The sequence below is a fragment of the Trachypithecus francoisi genome, unplaced genomic scaffold (genome assembly GCF_009764315.1).
Source record: "Trachypithecus francoisi isolate TF-2019V2 unplaced genomic scaffold, Tfra_2.0 Lachesis_group1, whole genome shotgun sequence".
Classification (NCBI taxonomy): domain Eukaryota; kingdom Metazoa; phylum Chordata; class Mammalia; order Primates; family Cercopithecidae; genus Trachypithecus; species Trachypithecus francoisi.
The window spans coordinates 157,234,395-157,259,838 of NW_022681454.1; the positions used below are offsets into that span (position 1 = coordinate 157,234,395).

The following is a 25,444-nucleotide window of genomic DNA, read 5'->3' on the forward strand; positions in this document are numbered from 1 at the left end:
ATAGCTACTGACAACTGCAGTGATAAAAAGTAAGGAAATAAATTAGTTTGAAAACATTGAATTATGCTAGTAATGTATTCATTTGCAAAGCACATACCATTTTTCTCATTTTATGATCCTATAAATAAAGAGAGAGCATTTTACCTTTTTCAAGTCTGACCACTCCAAGTAGAAAGAAAAGTTGGAAGCAAGACCTCCTGACTCTACGTTGAGTAGTCCCAAGTAACTCAGCTTTGGCAGGTTACCAACAAAGTTCACACCTATATTTCCTACCAACTCAGATTTTATTAAAATCAACAGGAGAATGGTTGGTCTTTGTTCTGACAAGACATAGCAAAACAAAGGCAAAAACATAAGAGAATAAATCTGAACTTTAAGAGTCTGTTACCTCTTAGAAATGAATGCTTCATTAGGTTGCTTAGTGTAACCTTTCTCACCTGAATACTGAAGACCGAACAGCTTATCTTTCACCTGTAGAACAGACTTTGACAATAGAATGTCAGTCTATTTTTGTACAGAAAAAATAATAGGGAGAAGTAACAGAATAAGTAACAAAAGCTGAAAAAAATATATTACTGAGTGAATATAAATCTAGGACCAACAGGTAGAAAATATGAGTCTGGGCCGGGCGCGGTGGCTCAAGCCTGTAATCCCAGCACTTTGGGAGGCCGAGGCGGGCGGATCACAAGGTCAGGAGATCGAGACCATCCTGGCTAACACGGTGAAACCCCGTCTCTACTAAAAAAAAAAAAAGTACAAAAAACTAGCCGGGCGAGGTGGCGGGCGCCTGTAGTCCCAGCTACTACTCGGGAGGCTGAGGCAGGAGAATGGCGTGAACCCGGGAGGCGGAGCTTGCAGTGAGCTGAGATCCGGCCACTGCACTCCAGCCTGGGCGACAGAGCGAGACTCCGTCTCAAAAAAAAAAAAAAAAAAAAAAAAAAAAAAAAGAAAATATGAGTCTGACTGATTAAATATTGGATATTAAATATTAAATGTGACAAAGAACTTTCTCACATTTAGAGACTCTGAAAAGAAAAAGGCTGCCCCAGGAAACACTATGTTCAAGGATGTGATAGATGATAACGTGTGCTACTGTTCCAAGGGTTTGCCAAGAGCCAATGGGAAAGTGACCTAGACGATGCGTGACTCTATAAACTCAGTCTTCCCAATGACTAAATTGTCTGAAAGATTAAGGTGAAGGGAAGTGTAATTTTTTTGTCTAAATAAATGTTGAGAGCAAAGCTACTCATTAAAATATAATTTTACTCAAAAATTGTATTTATATTGCACATTTTTCTTAGTTATTAAATTTCAGGTTCATCTGAAGATACACACATGAAACTGGGGAAACAGGAAATCTAAATGTTTTATGATACCACTCCCCTAGATTCATGTTCAGCTGCCTTGCTTGGTTGTATCTGCATTTGAACGATGTATTGCAGAGGTAAATTACACTTCTTACAGTTTGTGCTTCCATAAACCTTTAGTTACCAACCTCGACAGGGCTTTCACCCATGTTTATCTATTTTACTATGTTTAGCATTGCTGGACTTAGCAAAAACATACAGGATGTCCAGCCTAGTTAAATTTGAATTTCAGATAAACAATGAATACTTCTTTAGCATGAGTACGTCTCAATGAAAAATTCTTTGTAGTTTATTTGAAACTTCACTGGGTGTTTGATCTTGCAACCAACTCCCTTACTCTGAACAGATGACCTTAGAAGGCCATCAAATGGAAATGTTTAAAATCTATAGACCTGCATATATCCACATTTTAAATTGTTCTCTTTTACTTCTATTGCAAAAAAAGTCATATCTATTTTCCCTTCCATGGCCAATCTTTCCACTTTAGGTCCTATACCTTCCTACCTTCTCTGTGAGAATTTAATAAAGAACTGAGCCTCTCAATTTTCCAAATCTTCAACCGCTCTCTGTTTGACTCAAGGGTCCCCTAAATTAAAAACAAAAACAAAAATGGCCTCTGAATTTACCTCTCCCTCCACTTTTCATACTCTCTCTTTTCTTTACAGACTCCTCAGTTTCTGTCTGCCTTTTTGGCTATTCTGTTCCTTCCCTCCGTTGGCTTATTTCCCCTTCCCAGGGAATATTAAACGTTGCTAGTTACAGAGTTCTTCAAGACCACATCTCAGTTTACAGAATTCCCATGGGGGATCTTGACAGTCACCACCTAGCTACTCAAGACTTCCTCATCTTAATCTAAATCAAGATCTCACCTCCGAACTCTAGACCTTTCCTATATCTCCCTCCTGAATATCTCTCTTTGGATATTTGTCTTGCACCTCAAACTACCACGTCCCAAACTGAATTCATCCTTCCTTTTTAAATCTCGCTCTCAAACAATGTTTGCTCTTGATAGTAAATGGTGTGGTTACCTACCCAGTGTTCTAAATCAGAAACCTGAGAGTCGATTATATGTATGTAATTTGTGACCAAATCTTGCTTGATTTAGTTTCAAAAAATTTTAAAAATTCATCCACCTCTTTTTATTCTCACAGCCACTGTCCTCTCTTCCTTGGGACACAGCCATGGCTTTCTAATTGATTTCTTTTGTCTTTGGTCTTGCATCCACCAATCTATTTTCCAACAGCAGCCTAAGTGATTTTCCAAAACACAAGTCTGATAGTGTCATTCTTTTGCTTTAAAGGCCTGCAGAAACTTTATTTTTGTTGTTAGAATAAAGTCCAAATTCCTAACTATGGTTGATAAGGAACTCCATGATTTGATTCCCCCACCTCCACTCCCTGGCTCTCTACTAGGCTACATTGAAATCCTTGAATACCATGTCTCACTCATCTCTGGGTGTTCAGACATGCCATATCATTTTCCTGGAACAGGTTACCCCTTCCTCTTTGCTTGGCTTACTCTTACTTCTCATTTGGATTTCTCCGTAGTTATTACTTCCTCAGGGAAATGCCCTAGTAGATGAAAGTTGTTCCTTTAGTTTCATTCACAGATTTTTTTTTTTAACTTTTACCTGTTTAATTACTTGTCTTAGCAACTGAAATATAAGTTCATAAAGGATGACACCATTACTGTCTATTTCCAGCTTCTAAGACATTGTCTTGACACAGAATGAATTAAAAAATAAATAGTTATTTGCTAAATAAATGGATAAATGAAAACACAGATATGATGATAGAGCTAGAAGAGTTTGCTTTAGGCACAATTTCTTAATTAAAAAATGAGCTGATACCCAGAATCTACAAAGAACTTAAGCAAATTTACAAGAACAAACAAACAATCCTATCAGAAAGCAGGCGAAGGATATAAACAGACACTTCTCAAAATAAGAGATTTATGCAGCCAACAAACATGAAATAAAGCTCATAATCACTGTTCATTAAAGAAATGCAAATAAAAACCACAATGAGATACCATCTCACACCAGTTAGAATGGCAATCATTAAAAAGTCAGGAAACAACAGATGCTGGAGAGGATGTGGAGAAATAGGAACGCTTTTACACTGTTGGTGGGAGTGTAAATTAGTTCAAACTCTGTGGAAGACAGTGTGGAGATTCCTCAAGGATTTAGAACCAGAAATATCATTTGACCCAGCAATCCCATTACTGGGTATATACCCAAAGGATTATAAATCATTCTACTATCAAGACACATGAACATGTATGTTTATTGTAGCACTGTTCACAATAGCAAAGAGTTGGAACCAACCCAAATGCCCATCAATGAGAGACTGGGAAAAGAAAACGTGGTACATATGCACCATGGAATATTATGAAGCCATAAAAAAGGATGAGTTCATGTCCCTATCAGGGACATGGATGAAGCTGGAAACTATCATTCTCAGCAAACTAACACAGGAACAGAAAACTAAACACCACACGTTCTCACTCATAAGTGGGAGCTGAACAATTAGAACACAAGGATAGAGAGGGGAACATCACACACCAGGGCCTGTGGCAGGGTGGGGGTGAGGGGAGGATGGCATTAGAAGAAATACCTAATGTAGATGACAGGTTGATGGGTGCAGCAAACCACCATGGCATGTGTACACCTATGTAACAAACCTGCACGTTCTGCACATGTATCCCAGAACTTAAAGTGTAATTAAAAAAATGAGAATATGCATAACATATATGAAAGCTATAGCATAATGGTACAAAGCATAACCTCAAATTCACTATCCAACCCAAGCTGGAGCTAGAACATTCCCAGGAGTTATCACTTACCTTTGGGCTCTTCCTCTTTTAAAGAAACCATTAGTGGAATTCAGTGTTCCTTACTTGTTTTACCCTGTAACACCAAATTCCCATTATTGTCTCCATGGTTTCTGCAAGTCTATTCTCTTAGCATTCACTGATTAAGAAGCTGTCCCAAAAGGTCTGTTTGAGCACTGCCTGAATTGTTCTGAGTATTGTGAAGGGCACAAAACAGACGTAAAAGAGGACTCCTATGCTCAAGGAACTTTTTCTATAGGGAAAAGAGAGCTAACACACATAAAAGTAGAGAATATATGACACTGACTAGAAGAATTATGAGATTTCCAAGAAAGAAAAGATCACTGTGGACAGACTAGCTTAGAAAACCTTTATAAAGGAGGATAAAAACAAAGTGCATATTGAAGCATGTCTGAATATGAGCATTTGGTGACGAGGAGTGAGACATTTAAGAGGGAAAGAACTACATTTAGTGGTGGTGTAGTTGAGCATTACTGTTTTGTTTCACTTATTTTTCTTGCTCACAATTCTTTTTTCACTTCTTCTGGTACTACTGCAGTTCTTTTTGCTGTTGAAATTTCCTTTTCCCAATTTATAAGATTTGGAGGGGTTGCCGATGGCTACATTTTAAATCCAGCTTTTCCATTCAAGGACTTGGTCCAAGCACAATAACCCATGCTCCTGGTGACAGTGATTGACTCAAAGATGGGTATGTGACCCAGGGCAGGCTAATTATATGCCTTCCCTGGGATTTCATGTGTAAGTGCTTGAAAAGAACATTGCTCTTTTCTGTTAGGCCACTGCTGATAAAATGTAAGCCTGAGGCTACCTCTGGCCAGACTATCTCTTCCCTCTTCTAAATATAGGAAATTTGCCTGCAGTTGGAGGAAATGACTCCTCACAGAGAAGGAGAGAGAGAGTGAGAGAACCACATTGTTTCTGGAGTTCCCGAAGCCATCTGTATACTTTGTTTTACTGTTCGTGTGGTTAACATACCCCTTTCTTGTTTAAGCTCATTTGAATTGATTTCTGTTGATTTTATCCCATTAGAAAAGTACATAACAAAACAGCTAGTGGGCTAAAAAGTGGATGTGGTGGAGACGGAAAGTGTAGAGAAGGACTGGAATGGAACACTGGAATTGAGAAAGAAAGCACAGATCAGACACCAATATCTGGAGGAAGAAACGACAGTACTTTGTTGGAGACTGGACACATCCAATGTGGAAGGAATAAGATCAAAAATGGAAAATCCAGGAAGTTTATGGACTCACTGATAGAAATGGCAGTAGTTGAAATGAGGAAGTGGATTTGAATGGAAGCAATAACCAAACCATGACATTTGAGTTCCTGGCAGAGGTGGGACTTTGCCAGACTATGGTTTTGGTGACATAACCCATGCTATATTGGTCCAACAATGTGAAGTACAGGAATGGAACCTAGTCATGCTTTGTGTCATCATTCAAGGGAATATGATAAAAAACTACAGACATTTGGCTTTTCAAATACATTCTTTAGATTTTTTTTCTCTCCTTTTTCTTCCTATCTAAAGCATGGGAATGCTTTGTGGCATAGATTAGTGTTTCTCAAAGTGTGGTTCCTGCATCAGAAGCTTCAGAATCACCTGGGAACATTTTAAAAATACAGGTTCATGAGCCTTACCCCAGAGTAAGGGCATCAGAAACTCTAAGGGTGGGTCCAGGAATCTGCATTTTAACAAGCTCTCCAGTTGACACTGATGTTCACTAAAGTTTTAGAACTGCTGGTGCAGAGTATTCTTTCCGTGTTGGCTCTATAGCAGGTGAGGCAATCCAACATACAGTGCTATGATTTTCCATCCTAAGAATTATTCCCTTAGAAAAGTACATTTTCCCTAAAGCTATTCATTCAAAAACTATGTGTTGAAAATGTGCTATCTGCCAGGCATTGTTCCAGGTACTTTGGATTTTGCAGTGAACAAATTTGACACAGTTAATAATCATAATGCCTATATTTTAGCAATTAAAAGTTATGCTATGGAAGTGACTGCCAGGGGACCTGAGTGTTGGTTACGAGGTCAGGAAGCTGTTCGTAAAGAAACGGCATTTAAACTGAGAAACAATAGCAATTTCTCTGGAGAAGAGCCGAGGAGGTAAGGTAAAGCCGCTCTAGGTCCTGAAAGGGGTAGGCCTGAATGCTTTCAGGGAATTGGAAACAGACCACCATGAAAAAGTCATGGTTAATGATGGGTGGTGGAGCTAGAGAGGCAGATCTGATAGAGTGATCAACAGGGACTTGTAAATATTAAAGATTTTGCACCTTCCACTGAGGGCAATTTACAGGCCACAAAAAAGTTTCAATCATGGGCTAACATGATCTGATTCATGCTTGTTTACCTTTTTAATTAAAGGCAATTCCTTTTTTAAAAAAGCAAATACTTTTCCACTGTACTATGGAAATAACTGTGGGCATAATAGTATGATGAGTTAAATTCACTCTAAGATATAATGAGCTGATAGAGATACTTTCTCTGAAAAAGGCTGTGATGAAGGAGGGAAACAGAATAGAGTGTGCATGTGGGGACCAGATGCCAGGAACAGAAAAGGAAGGCTTACAAACTTCTTTCTTTTTGTGGTTGTGGCTGAGACTGCTCCTGCTAGTCAGACATGAGACTGCATGTCTGAGAGTGTGAGTTCACAGGCAATTGCTGCTTCTCCCAGGGGTTACTGTTTTGCCTACATAGAAGACCCTGGTGCTCAGGCTGTATCCATTTCCAGAGATCATATGTATCTTTTCTCCTACACAAGATCTTTTATAGTGATTAAATTCACTTTCCAGGCATCACTGCTACCTCCTTGAGAATGATTCCCAAATCTGTATGTCCTTCCTGACCTTGAATAGATTTTCAATGTTTAATATCTTTAGTATCCTGTGCTAACACATTGTGTTAAAAAATGCACACATGCCATTGTTTTGTGTCAGGCTGTGTAGAGTCCACTAATTACTGAAAAATTATACATGACCAACTCTGACTGCTCTTCTGCAGTTCAAGAGCATGTCTCATATTGTCTGCTGGACAGCTGACCCTGGAATGTCATTGTAACCACAAATAGCTTGCCTGTAATTGAACTCACTACGTCTTTCCTAAATCAACTTACCTCTGTCTTCTGCCTCTTTTCATTAACATCAACATTTACTGTCGTCCCAAGTTCCAAGATTTGGAGTCATCCTTGACTCCTCTATCTTAGGCTCTCATCAAATCTAAACTCTGAGATTGTACCCATTCACTTGGTGGAATGCTAAATTGCCATTTGTTCTTCCCTTTCCTTATCCATTATTGTCCTAGTACTCTACTCAACACGCAGGATACTTCCATCTCCTAAATCTAGGTTCTTTTATCAGAGACACTGGTGACTATACTGTATGTGTGACTTCATTAAGCCTATTTTATTTAGAAAAGGTCTTTCTGTATATATATACACACACATACATAAATATATATACACATACATATATATACACACACACATATGTATGAATAAACAACTCTGAATATGTAAGTTTTCTTCAAAATGTCTTATTTTAAAGAATTATTTTTTATCAATGTATGCAAACTTTCCAACCTAGTCATATAAGTTCATGCAGAATTCATAAATTCAGGTGTCAGTATTCCATCCCTGTCGTGCTAATGATATTTTCCCCGCCTTGAGGTCTAATGTAAATTCTATTTTTCTCAGCCCCAGTCTCTCTTTAGGGGTTTTCTAGATCATCCCAGATCTCAGCAAATCTTCTTTCTTCAAATCCTGCAGTATTCTTCTTCTTACATTCATCCTGTACTATCTTATACACTTTTTTTTTTTTGAGTATGTTTTCAATCTCTGCCACTTAAATAATAAGCCACTTAAGGGAAGAATCAGGTCTTTTGCTACTTTGTATCCTCAGCATCTACTATAATATGCTGCCTGTAGCATTCGCTTAGTTGATATATTTTGATGGTAATCTCTAGCAGGCAATAATACCTATAGACTCATCTATCTCACTTTCATTAATAGAAGTCTAAGTTAAATATCCTGTCTGAAAATGTTTCCTCAGAGTAGTGCTTTTAAGTTAGGAGAACCAGTCATTATGACTTTAATTACAATTTTTAATTTTAATTAAAAATTAAAATTTACATTAAATTTTACATTAAATTTAATGGTAATTTTTCTCTCCAATTACCATTAATCCTACAACTAGCTTCTTCGACTGTATTTCATTAGATTATGTTGGAAGCTAGATTTAGGGAATGACAACAGATGGTTGCAAGTGGGAAATTCTCCATTCAGACTAGAAAGAACGGTTTAGTCCATCCCCTAACTTTTCAGCAAAGATACATATAAAACATAATCAAGCGGGCGGATCACAAGGTCAGGAGATCGAGACCATCCTGGCTAACACAGTGAAACCCCGTCTCTACTAAAAAGTACAAAAAACTAGCCGGCGAGGTGGCGGGCGCCTGTAGTCCCAGCTACTCGGGAGGCTGAGGCACGAGAATGGCGTGAACCCGGAGGCGGAGCTTGCAGTGAGCTGAGATCCGGCCACTGCACTCCAGCTTGGGCGACAGAGCGAGACTCCGTCTCAAAAAAAAAAAAAAAAAAAAGAAATTTACATTTATAGATAAATTACATGGTGACAGTTTCTTTGTAAATTTCCTTTAAGTTCTTTAGCACATTTCACATGGCCCTGTACAGTTGAGCCCTCTCCACTTCTCCATCCTCTCTACCACCCATCCCCCCATTCACCACAACCTAGCTGCAACAGCAAGCTTTATGTTCCCTGAATTGCCAAGGTCCTTCCCACCTCTTGCTTCCTGCTAGTGGCAGCCTCTGTTTGGATGGTCTTCCCTGCTTCTTTCCTGATCAGTTCCCATCATCCTTTGAGCCTTAGCCTGCTTGTCACTTACAAAAACTGGGAGTTTTTGTCTCATCTCCCACAATAGGTTAAGTTTCCTTGCTATGTGCTTTCATAGTTCTTATCATGATTATAATTATATATCAACTGTAAATTAATTTGTTTTGGGTCTCTGTTCCACATTAAACTATAAGCTGTAAGATATTAGAGACTAAACAAATCTTATTCACTAAAATATCTTCAACCTCTAGAATAAAGCCCAATACATAATAGATGCTTGAACACATAAATGATGAGGATTTTATGAATGACTACCCGATAAAACTTTCAGAGAAACAAACCATTCTTATATTATTCACATGTAGAGTTTAACTCTTCTCATTCCTTCCCTGAATGGACATGAGCAAACTTCTCTGGGTCATATAATTCACATGAACATGCATATATATTTTATGAAGTAACTTCTGCTTTTATAAAAACAAAGCAAAACATACCAAGTATTGCGCAGTGAAAATCTTCATTTGCTCCCTTACAGAATCTAAACAGCTTAAATGAATAGGTATAATATGAAAATGTAAAAATATATTGTTTTGTTTGAAATTGTTTCATTTATGCACACTAGCATGGATATTCCTATAATTCTTTTTATGTAAGGTTATTTTGAAAATGTATGCTGTTGGGTTAAAAAGAGCAAGAAAACTGTCTCATAGCTAAAAAATATCCATATGCTGAAACCTTTCAGTGTATGTTTATCAGTAAAGTTAATGTGGTCCCCTTCCCTACAGGCTCTTGCAACCCCACTGATATGTCCCTGACCTGTTTCTGTGTCCTTTGAATCTTCAATTACCCTGCTGAGTCAGACAATTGGAGAACAAATTAAAGCCAACTACAGAGAAGATTATTTTGTGATACAAAAATCTGACCTTAAAGAACTCAAGCCTTGAATATCTTTCTGTCAGGATGCCAGCAGTTCACCAAATTTGCATTGAAAAGTCTAACATTTCACACAGTCTCACTCTTAATTCCCCCACTATTACTGTCCTAACTAGAATGAGTGCAAGACTCATCTGAGTCGGCCCCCTTACCAGGATAAATCATTATTCAGTTAAAAGGAAGGGGATATCTAATTGCACTTGGTAACAGCTTTCAAACCCATGTTTGTATCTGCATTATTCTTTTCATACCCACCTTTTCTCCTTTTATATCCAATCAGAAAAAGAACAGTGTAAATAAATGTTAAAGTTTTGAGGGTGGGTGTCAAACATGCACCTAACTCTATGCAAAAAGAACCATACTTGGATGACATCAAGTCTTTCTCTACAGTGACTGACCTGCATACTTCTAAATTATCAGACCCATCGTCATAGGTGGCAGGAGGCTTCCGAACAGAGTTATTCACCTGGAGCCCTGCATCATTCATGTCCTTGCTGCCTTCTGGAACTCCCAGCATTTCAGTGCTGGAATCTGTTTCTGAAAATGTCTTCTTTATTATTTCATTTTTCCTAAGACTTTGCAAGAGCTGAGGATCTCTGTGGTGATATCTACCTTTGCTCTTCTCATGATTCCTTGAGGATCTCTTAATTTCAGAGGATCCTTGAGTCAGAGAAGTGCTGCATTCTTGGCACCCTGTACCTTTTCCTCTGCGGAGACTTAAAGAGCAGCTCTCACATTCAATCAGCTCTTGTTGCTCTTTACCTTTGGATCCCAGGTCAACAAGCTCAATTCCATTAGGAGTGTAAGACCCAGCTAAGTTTTCACATGGCTTATTATTATTTCTCCTCCTTCTTCTTGACAGTCTGAATTTAACCTGGGCTCTTCTTTTTGCCTGAATCCAACGACTCTCATCTGTGGAAGATGAATCTGAAGAATCTGTGTACAGCTCCCTCCATCTGGGGCTTGAGATTTGAAGGTGAAAGTCATTTTTTCTTCCTCTTATTTGTTCTTCTGCAGCATGCTCATATCTCTCAGAGGCTTTTCTCCTCCTCCTAGGTCTTTGTTTTACTGATTTCTTACCAGACTCCTTCCTAGCAGGGCTCAGCACCATGACAGGGGTGCAATACTCAAATGACTCTTCTGACATGTCATGCAAGATGGCAGATCTAGACAGAGCAGCAGGCAAAGGATGGGAAATGGGAATGGAGAGGAAAACCATGGAAAAACAGAGAGAGAGAATGATGAAAATGACAGCACGGACCAGAAATAGATAAATAAAGAACAATTGAAGAAAATGAACTAAATGGAAAAAAAAAATAGCCAGTATAAATTTTCTATGGACCATGTAAAGCAGAAGCAAGAGACACACATTCTCAGAACAAAAAACAAGAATACAAATATTGATCCAAAGAATATTGATTAAGATAATTTGTTCAGCACTTACCTGCAGATGTCCTGAGTGGATGGACAGACAGACAACCTTGACTGGCTCCTGGGAGCTGTCCCTGTTGTTGGGCTGCTTGCCTGGAGAAACAAGTTAGATAATTTGGCATCTTGGTTAAGGTAATACATGGTTGATATCTTGCTTTTTTTCCACATATTTAAAAAATTACAACAAACGTGGCTGCTGGTCATGTTGCTTATAATGTAGAACAGAGAATATAGGAAGTTAGAGGTTCGTTTTGCAAAAGTAAAACTTATTTGAGGAACCTGGAACAGCTGAGACACTGTGCTATTTCGCTGTTACTTCATTTACGAGAGAGGAAGATGATTCCACAAGTTTCTATTCTATTTACTGTAATCATTTGAGTGAAATAGCTCAATTTGCTTTGGAAACAAATGAATAATACTTGAAGGTCCTACGACATAAGGACTAAAGAACTATTCTGTGACAAGGATATTAACAGTCTGAGGAGTCTAATCAAATAGCCATTAGGTTGTTAGATACTTTCTGAAGCTAACATCAAGGCCCCATGAGATAAGATATTTGAAAATACTTTGTAACATTTAAAAGCCTGAATTTATTGCTATTAAAATTTCATTAATGAAACTAATAAAATATATCCCTTGCAACACTATTGACCTTTCATATCTTTAACCCTATAACCACACTAAGTCTGAGAATAAGAAAGCCTGAAACATCAGATTATTAGCATAAAGTTGAGTGCATTTCACTAAAGTCCTACCTTTGAAAGACAATATTTTCTTCATTCTATTTGACTTTAACCTGTTGTGTTTAATATAGATTATGATGATAAATAAAAACCTAGAATGTAGGGATAATTTTCTGTGTTCCAGACATTGTGCTGTAACTTTATTTACTGTCTCTTTAATCCTACAATAATCTCACAAGTGGAAAGTAATAATAACAACAGTTTTGAGTGAATAATATGTGCTTATCACTGTTCTAAGTCATTTCCATATATTCATTAATACTCACAATAAATCTTTGTAGTAAATACTATCACTACATACATGTTACAGTTGAAGAAACTGAAAAGTTGGTGCTGCTTCTCAATAATAGGTGGTAAAGCTGAGATCTGGACCAGGTATTTCGCTCCACTATCTGTGGAGATCTGGGTCCAGATTCAGGCCTACTTGACTGCATAGATGAAATGCACAATTTCATCACCAAGAAAATAACAGTAAAGGTAGAAACATTACCCCAATTTCAAAGTCATTCTAAAAATTCTCATATTAGAAATATATAATCACTATTCTGAAATCCAGAGAATGAGGAACAAATGCTAACTCAAGAGATCAGATAATATTTGAAGAGAAGGTATAGTAGGCTAAATAATGGTCCCCCAAAGATCTCAACATCCTAATCTTTGGATAGTAAATATTTTACCTTTTATGGTAAAAGGGACTCTGCAGAGGTGATTAAGTTAACTATCTTGAGTTGAGGAGATTTATGCAAATTATACTGGTAAACCCAATACAATCATTAGGATCCTTATGAGAGGGAGGCAGTAGAGTTAAGGTCAGAGAGAGAAGATGAAGAATATGAATAGAGGTAAGAAAGGAGGGAAGATACTACACTGATGGCTTTCAAGGTGAAAAAGGGGGTACCCTGAGGAAGGTGGCATGGGGAAGCTTAAAAAGGCTAGAAAATGAGTTCTAGAGTTTCCAGAAGGAATTCAGCCCTACCAACATGTTGATTTTAGCCCAGTGGGATCCCTATTTGGCTTCTAACCTCTAGAACTATAAGATGAAAAAGCCCCAGGGAAATGCAGATGCAGAGACTACTGAGTCCCAGGTCATGATGTATTCTGGTAGTGGCTCTCCTCTCAAAATGGTGCCATGTTGCAGCAGGTTAGGTCCCGGGAGGTGGGGGGAATCCCTATGACACTAGTTACAGGAAATTAATAAGGAGGTAACAATTCAGCTAATCTTAAGAGGCAAATAGGAATTATTAAAAAAGATTAAAAATATTCAAGGTAGAGGAAACCATTTGTTAAGACACCACCAAAAAAACTCTTAGAACTGATAAACAGATTGAGTAAATTTGCAGGATACACATTAACATACAAAAGTCAATAGTATTTCCAAACCCTGGTGAAACAAAGTAGATGAGAAATAAATCAAAAGAGAAATCACATTTATAATGGCTACCAAAAAAAACCCCATGTGAGAATAAATTTAACTAAGAAGGTGAAAGATCTCTACAATGAAAACTATAAAACAGTAATGAGAGAAATTGAAGAGGAATTAAAAAATGAAAAGATTCTGTGCTCACGGAATGGAAGAATTAATATTGTTGAAATGACCATACTATCCAAAGCCATCTACAGTTTCAATGCAAACCCTACCAAAATATCAAGGAAACTATTTGAAGAAATAGAAAAAACAATACTCAAATTCACACAGAACCACAAAAGAGCCAAAATAACCAAAGCGATGTTCAGCAAAAAGAACTAAGCTAGAGGCATCACACTACTTGACTTCAAAATGTACTACAAAGTCATAGTAATCAAAAGAGCACGGCATTGGTATAAAAACAGACACACAGAGCCATGGAATGCAATAGGGAATTCAGAAATTATCCATATATTTATAGCCAACTGATTTTCAACAAAGGTGCCAAGAACTTACGTTGGACAAAGGACATCTTCTTCAGTAAACAAAGCTTAGTAAACCGGATATCCATATATAGAAGAATGAAACTAGACTTCTATCTTTCACTATATATAAAAATCAACTCAAAATGAATTCAAGACTTAAATATAGACCCAAAACTAAAAGACTATTAGAATAAACATGGAGAAATTGCTTCAGGACATTGATCTTTTAGAAAAGATTTTGTGGGAAAGACTTCAAAAGCACAGACAACAAAAAACAAAATAGACAAATGTGACTACATCAAACTAAAAAGCAAAGCCTTCTCCTTGCTTGTGCAAATGATTGTTTCCTCTGCACAACAAAGAAAACAATCAATGTAGTGAAGAGACAGTCTGTAGAATGGGAGAAAATATTTGCAAACCATACATCCAATGAGGAACTAATATACAGAATATACAAGGAACCTAAACGGCTTAATAGCAATAATAATAAGAATCTGATTGTAAAATGGGAAAATGATTTGAATAGACGTTTCTCAAAATAAGACATACAAATGGCCAATACATATATGAAAAAGTGCTCAATATCACTATAATTAGAGAACTGCAAATCAAAGCCACAGTGAGATATTATCTCACTATCCTTAGGATGTCTATTATCAAAAATATAGCAAATGGGCATGGTGGTGAATGCTTGTAGTCCGAGCTACTTGGGAGGATGTGGTGGAGGCTTCCTTGAGCCAAGGTGTTTGAAGCTAGCCTAGGCAACATAGTGAGATCCCTGTCTCTTAAAACACACACACACACATACACACACACAAACACACACACACACACACAAAAGTAACAAAACAAAATTCACCAGAATTTGTGAGGATGAAAACAAATGGAAACTCATACAGTCTGGTGTAACCTGATAGTGCCCAATAATGGGGTTCTGATGAAGAAAGCACATCTAACGTAGAATAGAACAGGGATTTAATGTCAGCTTCCCAGAGAAGGAGACGCCTGTCCAACACAAGGTGAGTGTGAGTCAAGTGGGGGATGGCAGTCCAGACAAGGACAAGGATGTGTCAAAACACACAGTAGAGATAAGACGTCTTGGTATGGGATCTACAGAAAGTTTTGCAGTGACTGGGAGAAAGGTGTTGAGTGAGGTAAGAAGTGGTACATAGTCAATATGAAAAAGTAGATGGAGGTTTTGAATGTTACATTGACATGTTGGGTTGCATCCTGAAGAGAATGAAAAGTTACCGCAAGTATTCAGCAGCAAATAGAACTGATTAAATCTGGGTACTAGAAAGCTCACTTTGGCAGCTGAGCATTGGAAGGTTCAGGTTTGGCTGAAAGCAAAGAGCAGAGTTAGGATTCCATATATTCAGGATGCAGTAAGGATAGAGAAAAGGGACAGTTTGAGCAATCGAATCCCAACAGGTTGTTTTATTTTAAAATATGGTAAAAATAATTTGAAAGATCAACTGAAAAAGTGACACAGGGGAAAAGATCCAGGAAAATTATTTAATAAAACTCAGTAGGTTCCAGAAATGAGAGTACTTTTACCAGACATCTAAATGTAGTATGATTCTAGAAATTAACAGAATATGAACGTGGCACAGGGAAAGACACATCATTAGAACAGAAGTGAGAGGCTAGGAATCTATCTGTCTATCTGTATCTTTCTGTTTCTCGGTACAAACAAAGTTGCATTTCTAGTCAGTGGCAAAAGGTAGGTTATTAAAAAAATGGTGTTGAAAAAATGACTAGTCATTTGGAAGAATGTAAACCTGAGTCTACTGCTTACAGTAAAGTTTAGGCAAATGCAAGATTTAAATATAGTAAAAAAAAAAAAAACCATCAAAGTATGAAAAAAACATAATTTATATTTAATTAATGTTTATAATATGGTGGAAAATTCCTTTACTTATGATGATGCAAAACAAAATGTAATATAGGAAAACACAGATAAATATGATGATTTAAAAAATAAAAACTTCTAATTTATAAAAAGGAAACACATACACCCATATACCAAAACCATCCCGGACAAACCAGAATTCATAAATAATGCCATATTTTATTACCTATATGATAGCCAAATAGCTAATTTCTCTAGTATTTCGAGATCTTTCATAGATCAAGAAGGAGAAGTTGATCAGTTTTATAGAAAAATGAGCAAAACAGGTAGGTAGTTCACAGCAAGGGAATTATATATGGCCAAAAGCCCTGTGTAAAAAGATGATCAATCTCAATAAACAGATAAATGTAAATTCAATTAACAATGGTTTCCATGCTAACTTATCAGATCAGCACATTTTAAAGAGGTTGATAATACCCAGTGTAACCGAGGTGGGGAAGCCATGCATTGCTATATATTGTTGAAGTAACTGTAAATTGGTACAACTTATTTGGAGAGAAATTTGATAAAGTCTATTAAAATAAAAAAAGTGCTGCAATCCCAACACTTTGGGAGGGCAAGGCAGGTGGATCACGAGGTCAGGAGTTTGAGACCAGCCCGACCAACATGGTGAAACACCGTGTCTACTAAAAATACAAAAATTAGTCGGGTGTGGTGGCACACACCTGTAATCCCAGCTACTCAGGAGGCTGAGGCAGGAGAATTGCTTGAATCCAGGAGGCAGAGGCTGCAGTGAGCTGAGATTGCACCATGGCACTCCAGCCTAGGTGACAGAGCAAGACTCTGTCTCAAAAAAAAAAAAAAAGTGTATGCCATTAAAGTTGGAAATTCTACTTATAGGAATTAATTTTGCTGAAACATTTTTACAATTGAACAAAGATGTATTTACAAGATTGTTCATTACAGCATTATCTGTAATAGCAAGAAGTTGGAAACTACCTGTGTTAATTAATTATTTATAATGAAATACGTAAGCCATGAAAAGAACGAGGTACACACACACACACACACACACACACACACACTTATAGAATATATTTTTAGGAGAAAAATCAAGTTTCAAAATTGTATATAGTGTCATCTTGTTAGGGTAAATAGTGCTTTGTTGATAACTGTTTGTGTATGCACAGAAAAAATTTGGAATGGTACACATCTAGCCATTAGCAGTGATTATGTCTGTGAGGTGGGATCATTGGAAACCTTTATTTCTCAGGCTATATATTTCGTAATGTTTAAAATTTCTAATTTAATAATGAGAAAAGTAAGTCCTTGGTTATGTTGATGATGACATAAATGACAACTACGAACATCAAGAAACAAGATTTGTGTTTTGTTCTCCATCGTTTAAGTGATAAACTCTTTGCTTAAAGTCTTTGAGTTCCACTTCCCCTTTCAATTAAAGGTAGTCAATAATAACATCGACATAAAAGGATTGTGAGGATAATAGCATGAAATCGTTGATCTGATAACTGTTTTGTAGAGTGTCTAAGAGTTGTAATAAGACACTATTCTTGAAATACTATAATTCTTTTTACTAATTCTCAGTAAGTCATTTTTTCTCCCCACACATGAACTCAATGGTATTCTCCTGTTCAGAAGGAAGACATATAACAGTCTTAGACCTGTAACTCTCAATCCTGACTAAAAATCAGAATTGCTGGGAAGTTTTTAAAAAATACCTTTGCCCAGGTTGATTCTCAAATCTCTGAGGAATGGACCTGCAGCACAGTACCTGGATGTTAGTATCCTTAAAAGCTGCTCCAGTGACTGTAACGTCCATCCAGAGTTAGGAACCACTGGTTTAGTTAGATTAAAGGAGATCCTATCCTGCTTAGAATTTTGCACTAGGTTTTTTTTTTTCCCTGAGATTTCAGTGAGAGAATATTTGTGAAAGCTTGATTTTTTTAAACAAAGAAAACTGTGTTTTCTAAATTCTCAATTTTTGCTTTATGTTTCTATAAAAGATCTTGGAGTTCTGCATATAATTTTACTAAAATCTATAGCGAAAGGAGACAGAAGGTATGACTGAAGAAAAATTTGCAGCATACAGGAAGACTGGGTCTCTGCTTACTACCACTTGCTGCTGAAGAGCAGGACAGGAGGAGAAAAACAAAGAGTGAAATTCCACTGCCTTTAGTCTCCATTTATCCACCTTGGGTTGAATGTGGTTTGGGCAGAGGGTGTGGGGGTAGAGATGGGTATCAGGAAGACTCACCAGGATATTTCTGGGGGAAAACTAAGAGCATGACTCTTGTTCCTCCCTTCCTGGGAGGACTACGTGCCTTTCAGGACAGTTTCTCAGCGAGCATGGGCAGTGCCTATTGTGGCACCAGTGTTTTAAGGTAGGAGTGACTGAGGCAGATGGACCTGAGATAGTTCCGCCCCCCACCCCCAGCCTAATGGGGGTTTAGAAAATCTAGACATTTTCTTCTTCTGCCTTTCTGGGTTGTGTAAAAGGCAGCTGAGATTGCTTGCCCGGGAAAGTAACCAGGGGTCACCAGAGTTAAAGTTAATGTGACTTTATAACGGAAAGCCACAGAAAACACTACCCAGCCGAGACACTTGGCATTGTCAGTGACAGATGAAATGGGCCGGAAGGCCAGGGCCTGGCTTGACTATGACAAGAGAGCTGGCCACCAGGTCTGCCAGCCAGGAGCACCCTAGCAACAGGTCTGGGAAAAACCTGGAGGGCAGAACTCTAAACAGAAGTCGCTGCTCCAGTGTGTCAGAAAATGGAAGGGGAATGGGAAGAAACCCTAAAATATTGAATGTGATTAGCTTCTAAACTGGTAGAAACAGATCTTTTGGAAAAAAAATCAAGCATTTCCCACATCTACAGTGATAGGAGCTCAATAAGAAAAGACTGAGATCACTTTTAGAAAATCACATGCTTTCCTTCCTTATGTTGTGCAAAGTTTACCACACTACCCACTGAGGGTCATGTAACATTCCTAAGTAATTCCACGTAGCAGACATCTGCACTGTGGGCTGACTAAAATATTTAGTTGTAGGAGAAAGTTATTGATGCCGAGTCTGTAATTTTAAAGGAAGACTCAGGCCAGACAGCTAAACATGAAAGAGGGCGGTACGGCAAGTCACCTAATGCTCCTTTTGGCACACCAGAGTTTGGAAGGAACTGAACATCTTCTCAAAAAGGGGAAGCCAAGTCTTCCTTTGACAATTCACACCATTAGGGGAGTGGCTTAGAGCAAGGCTAGGCCCTTTTAGCAGGTCAAATAGAGAAGATGCAACTAATAATGCAGAATCTAGCCTGTCTTGAGAGGCACTAGAAAGCCAGCAAGTGGCGCTACACTGGTGTGCAGAGGACAAGCTCAGCCAGGAGACATTTCCTGTTAAAACATACAGTTGGAAACAGAGTTGGAATAATGACTGTCATCAGGGAGGGCGAGGCAGGAAATCCAGTTTGAAGTACCAGCCCATGTCACCTCCCATTTTTCAACAGAAATTGCCATGCATTCCTAGTAATATAGACAAGATCCAAGAGAAGTTTTGTCGGCAGTGCAGACTGAAGCACTGGGATCAGGAGATGATAAAGCTAGTTCTGAGAGCAAGGACCATCTCCCTGGGTAATGATTAGGGACCATTACGCAAAGGAGGTGAGGATGCATTATAGTACTCAGGCTTCCTAGTAAAATGTAGGCATTCTGGCAGCTAGAGAAACAGATTCAGGCAGTTGTCTCTGGTACCCTGGGTCACATCTTCTTAGTCCACTTCTCGTATCAGCTGCAGCACTGGTGAACAGTTCTTTGTAAATGTCAAATAATTTTATGGTGACAAAGTCCTACATTGCATGAGTGCCACTTATCTTCTACTTTTTATTCCTGATTCCATGAGAATCCACATGTCTTGCACAAGCCTAAATGGGAGGGCATTAACACTTCTAGGGACAACTGTCAATAATGGGGTCTGAGAGCTTGTGGATAAGAGATCTATCTCATTGACTTTCAGGTGGAAAATTCTGAGAGATACTGTAGCTATTTCTCAGGCTTCCCTTTGGAATCAATTAACTTCATTAGTTACAATGGAAGTAACTGATTACTAAACTCCTTACTAATTTCATTACTGTCTTCAAAATGTACCCTTAAATTAACTTTTTTCCTCATCCTTGTCTCCTTTTCCCTACCCATTCATTTATAATCCCGGGGCTAGTTCCTAAATCCCCTACCTGCACCAACATTCTTGTCACAAGTAGTGCTTTGAGGAGAACCCAAACTGGACAAAGAGGCAGTTGATACTAGAAATAGTGCCAGAAAGCAGATCCACAAGACAGAATTTAGGAGCTAGATCACTCAAGGTCAGGCATACCAGGAACCCTTTGCTGTTGGTGAATGGGGTGGTGATAATGCCTCATGAACTGTAACATCACATTTACTGGGTTGGACGAGGTACAAGTGGGTAGGGAAGCATGCAGTAGCCCAAAAATATGTATAGGAAGGGCCAATGGTAATTATAAGTCTATGCAGTTGTTAACTGTTCCAAGGCTTTGGTTAACTGCCTTGGAAACGTCTATGAAAGAGAATGGCAAGTTCAGCTGCACCAACCATCAACCAAGAATGCTCCATGAAACCCTGTGTACAAGTGTAGCCCCAAGTGGAGAGGTGTTATTCCCAGGCAATCCTCAACCAAGAAAGGTCAGGCATTGGAGGATAAATGCGCCAACATATTCCTTCAAGTGGTCAATTCTTGGAGACCTTCTTTACATTTCTTAGAAGATTCTGCTCAATCAAGCCCTGTTGCCACATCAGTGACTGCTGCACTATACCCTTTTATTGACTTCTCCTCCTTTACTGTCTCACTGCTTTTTCTCTTTCACTCCTACTGCCTAGAAAACATGTCCCAAATAAACTACTTGTAAACGTTCTTGTCCCAGGTTCTGCTTCTGTGAGCACATAAACTCAGACACTAGAGGATTAGGGTGAGATGAGGTCCTCAGATCCACAGGGCAGGGCTTGTGCTGCACATTTGGAAGATAAATTGGTTGACTGTTGCCGTCACACCTAATGGCCTGGACCATCTCCTGTGCTCTTGTAGCTTTATGTATTCCCCATTACCTGAGTGTCCCAGTTGTAGGTCTAGTGTCCAACCTCAGTCCCACTGCAAACAGATTCAGTTCCAGAACCTGGCCCTTCTTTCAATTCAATGCATTTAATTGTTGAGAAATAGGAAAATATTATCTCACAGTTCTCATTGCCTTCAAATTTTCTTTTTTATCTGTACTGAAGATCTCAGAACATTGAGATTCATCTTCTGAAGTTACAACCCCAGTCATTTCCTTTCCTTTGTCAAAAGGCTTCAGTGGTTTCTCCTTATCTAACAAATTAAATACAAAAAGACCAGTTTGGGATTTTAGAGCCTCTATATTCTAGATCCCATCTACTTTTCTGGTAATAACTTCAGCAATTCTTTCAAATTCCAGGATTCCAGCAAAACCTAGCTCATTTTCTATTCCCAAACATACCCATTCTTTTATTTTTATGCCTTTACTCTATAGAGAAAACAGTAAGAGCATACTCTTGGAATTTTTCTCAAGGTCCAGTGATGCTTCCTAGCTTTATGTATACCCATTTTTCTTTAACTCCCTTTTCAACTTCTACTATGGTGTTAATCTTGCTCTAGCACTTATTTTATCACCTGTATTACTGTCTAACCATTTCCAAATTGCCACAGTGTTTTATAGTTAATCTTCTTTTGTGCTTCACTACCACTTTGAGAAAAAAAGACCACAGTCATACTCATTTTGGAAATCTTCCTAGTGTCTTATGTATAGCAGGTAGCTAATAAATATTTGTGTGGTTGAACAGAGTGTGGTAATAGTAGAACTGAGTTGAACTGAACTTGGTAATAGTTGAACCAAGTTGAACTGACCTTGGTAAATTCTATCCTGATTTCAGTAGAGATAGAGACGACAATCACATCACAGCGAACAAAAAAGAAAGGGCTCCACTATCCTCTGTGGAAGTGGCAATTCTACACTGTAACAAAATAAATGAACTCAGTCCAAAGTTTTATGTAAGTCATGAGGCTCTTTCTTTGGACTTCAGAGTCAAAAAACATATCAAACGAAAGTTGTATCTTCTGCTTTCTTGGTAAAATATGAATGTCTATTTAGGAAATACCATACTTTCATTATGTGGAGAAGAGTATATCCTTTAACAATTTTGAAGCTGCAAGGGTCTGTTTTAAAAGAAAACACTGTAATTGAGGATAAAATGAATTAGTGTCTTTTAAATACATGGCCCTATTCAGCAGCAATGTATTGTTTTAATTCACTAGTTGGTACATTACGAGAGCTTGGTAATTTGTTCATCCCTTTAATAGGTGTGAGATTGAAATGGGGCTGGGAAGGGAAAAATAACAATTGGCTGGATGAGCAGAATAATATGTTCTTTGAAATGAAGCATTCTTTGTAATAGATGTTTATTTCAGATGATTACATTGTACAGTGCATTCAAATGGGAAAAACAAACAGGAGGCCAGCTGCACTAATTTTATCAAAGTTATTTATATCAGCAGTATAATTAAAGGCAGTAATTTCAAATTAGGTTTTCTGAGAATCCATTTATAGACAACACAAGGCAACTTGTCTTAGTGGCATCTAGGCTGTGATTGTGCTCTAGGGGCAGTGTTAACTATTGCCAATTGGCCTTGGCATTTTGAAAATTAATTATGGTTTCAAAAGATTCTAAAGTGGTTGCTTCCTGGTGCCCTGACCAGTTTAGATCCAATCCACTAGGAGAACCCAATATATAATTTATGAATGTGACAAAGAATAATCATGCATAATCATTTACAAATGGCTTCTCTTATTTAGTAATACATTAATTATACTCTGTGAAGAATGATTTTAGAACTTCAGATGGGAAATGCTGCTGCAGAAGCTTCTTTTTTTAAAGCCCCATTAATATCTGTGATAGTTCATGAGGAACAGGTTCAAGAATTAGGTATTAAATGAAATATTAAAACTAGTTCTAGGGGGCCGGGCACTGTGGTTCATGTAATCCCAGCACTTTGGGGGGTTCAGGTGGGTGGATCATGAGGTCAGGAGATCGAGACCATTCTGGCCAACATGGTGAAACCCCATCTCTACTAAAATACAAAAATTTAGCCTGGCGTGGTGGCGTGCACCTGTAGTCTCAGCTACTCCGGAGGCTGGGGCAGGGGAATTTCTCGAACCTGGGAGGTGGAGGTTGCAGTGAGTGAGATCGTGCCACTGCACTTCATCTTGGCGACAGAACGTGACTCCATCTCAAACCAAACCAAACCAAACTAAACCTAGTTCTAGGGAACGGAAATAGGCCAAAAATGATCTGAAAGAGTCTTTTTGGTTGTGAAAAATATATTGAATGACTAAAAAGGATAAATTTTTAGTAGGTACTTATGCAATCTCAGGACTAGATGGAAGTTTATAAAGATGACCCAGTCTAAACCTCACCTGATACTATTATTCTTTTTATAATTATACTATTATCTCATTTATAATATTTTCAGTAGGTGGTCATTTGGCCTCTGCTTGAAGCCAATGACAGGAAATTCCCTATCATCCGAGAATATCTCTTGCATTTTTAGAATGCTCCTAGTATTTTATTGAAGTCAGTATTTTATCATCCTAGTATTTTGTTGAAGTCAATTTCTTTGTGGTTTCTTGCACTACTCCTAGTTTGATCTCTAAAGCCACACAGAATCTGCTTAATGTCTAAACCTTTCTATAGCATAGCCCTTTACTGCTTATTAATTCTCATATATACCCTATTCTTGCACCCCACACTTGACCCTCTTTCTACCTTACATTAGTTTAGAGTATACATTTGGAGCAGAGAGTAAGTAATTTTATCAGAAACAAAGAATGTGGGTGACAAATTGGTTAAGAAAGATTTTAGAAAATGTTGGGCCTTAGATATCAGGTTAAGTATTGTTCAACCTTATTTGATATGTAATCAGTGAAGGGTTCTGACTTGGAGATAAAGATGACAAGTGTTCTTTAAAAAGAGTAGTCTATAGGAAAGAAAAACCTAAAAATTTAATTTATAATAGCACTAAAACCATAAAATACATACTATTCAGCAGTGGGAGAATAGAGTGTCCAGAAATAGATACACATAATTATAGTCAATTAATTTACTACAAAGCTGAAAGACAATTTAATGGGGAAAGGAACATTCTTTTTTTTTTTAAAGATGGTGCTACAATAAACACATAGCCACATGCAAGAAAATGAATCTCAACCCTTACCTTACCAGATGTTGAAAATTTACTTGAAATGATTCATAGAACTAAACACAAAAGCTAAAACTAAAAAACTCCTAGAAGAAAACACAGGAAAAATCTTTGTGATCTTGGAGTAGAAAAGATTTTCTAGATGAGACACAAAGAGCACAAATGATAAAATAGACTGTTGATAAATTAGGCAATATAAAAATTTTAAAAGTTGTTCTTTGAAAGATACTATAAAGGAGAAAATGCAAAGTGCACATTAAATAAATACTTTGTACCCAAAATATAGAAATAACTCTTACACACTTATAATTCAATAATAAACAGACAACTTGATAAAAATGCTCTAAAGATTTGAGTAGCCATTGAAATATATATATAATCCATCACATAAACAGAACCAATGACAAAAACCACATGATTATCTCAGTAGAGGCAGAAAAGGCCTTCGATAAAATTCAACACCCCTTCATGCTAAAAACTCTCAATAAACTAGGCATTGATAGAACATATCTCAAAATAATAAGAGCTATTTATGACAAACCCACAGCCAATATCATACCGAATGGGCAAAAGCTGGAAGCATTCTCTTTGAAAACCAGCACAAGACAAGGATGCCCTTTCTTACCACTCCTATTCAACATAGTATTGGAAGCTCTGTCCATGGCCATCAGGCAAGAGAAAGAAAGAAAGCGTATTCAAATAGGAAGAGAGGAAGTCAAATTGTCTCTGTTTGGAGATGACATGATTGTATATTTGGAAAACCCTATTGTCTCAGCCCAAAATCTCCTTAAGTGGATAAGCAACTTCAGCAAAGTCTTAGGATACAAAATCAATGTGCAAAAATCACAAGCATTCCTATACATCAATAACAGACAGAGAGCCAAATCATGAATGAACTCCCATTCACAACTGCTATGAAGAGAATAAAATACCTAGGAATACAACTTACAAGGGATGTAAAGGACCTCTTCAAGGATAACTACAAACCACTACTCAAGGAAATCAGAGAGGACACAAACGAATGGAAAAATATTCCATGCTTATGGGTAGGAAGAATCAATATTGTGAAAATGGCCATACTGCCCAAAGTAATTTATAGATTCAACGCTATCTCCATCAAACTACCAATGACTTTCTTCACAGAATTAGAAAAAAAAAAAAAAAAACTACTTTAAGTTTCATATGAAACAAAAAAAGAGCCCATGTAGACAATCCTAAGCAAAAGAACAAAGCTG

The 25,444-nt window shown here is 37.7% G+C and overlaps 1 protein-coding gene across 5 annotated transcripts in view; it reads right to left on the reverse strand.

Annotated features, from left to right (window-relative positions):
- The window catches only part of MARCHF1 (membrane associated ring-CH-type finger 1), an 867,095-nt gene that overhangs the window by 87,061 nt on the left and 754,590 nt on the right, over window positions 1–25,444 (reverse strand). For 2 of the 5 annotated variants that reach the window (XM_033215594.1, XM_033215592.1), the window contains exons 1-2: window positions 11,443–11,702; window positions 10,397–11,164 (exon numbers count right to left, since the gene is read on the reverse strand). In XM_033215594.1, the coding sequence (XP_033071485.1) occupies window positions 10,397–11,164; window positions 11,443–11,633 (959 nt within the window). In that variant the 5' untranslated portion in view covers window positions 11,634–11,702. Of the gene's footprint in view, window positions 1–10,396; window positions 11,165–11,442; window positions 11,703–25,444 lie in introns of those variants that run through there. The other 3 variants (XM_033215593.1, XM_033215591.1, XM_033215596.1) reach the window with 3 other exon arrangements.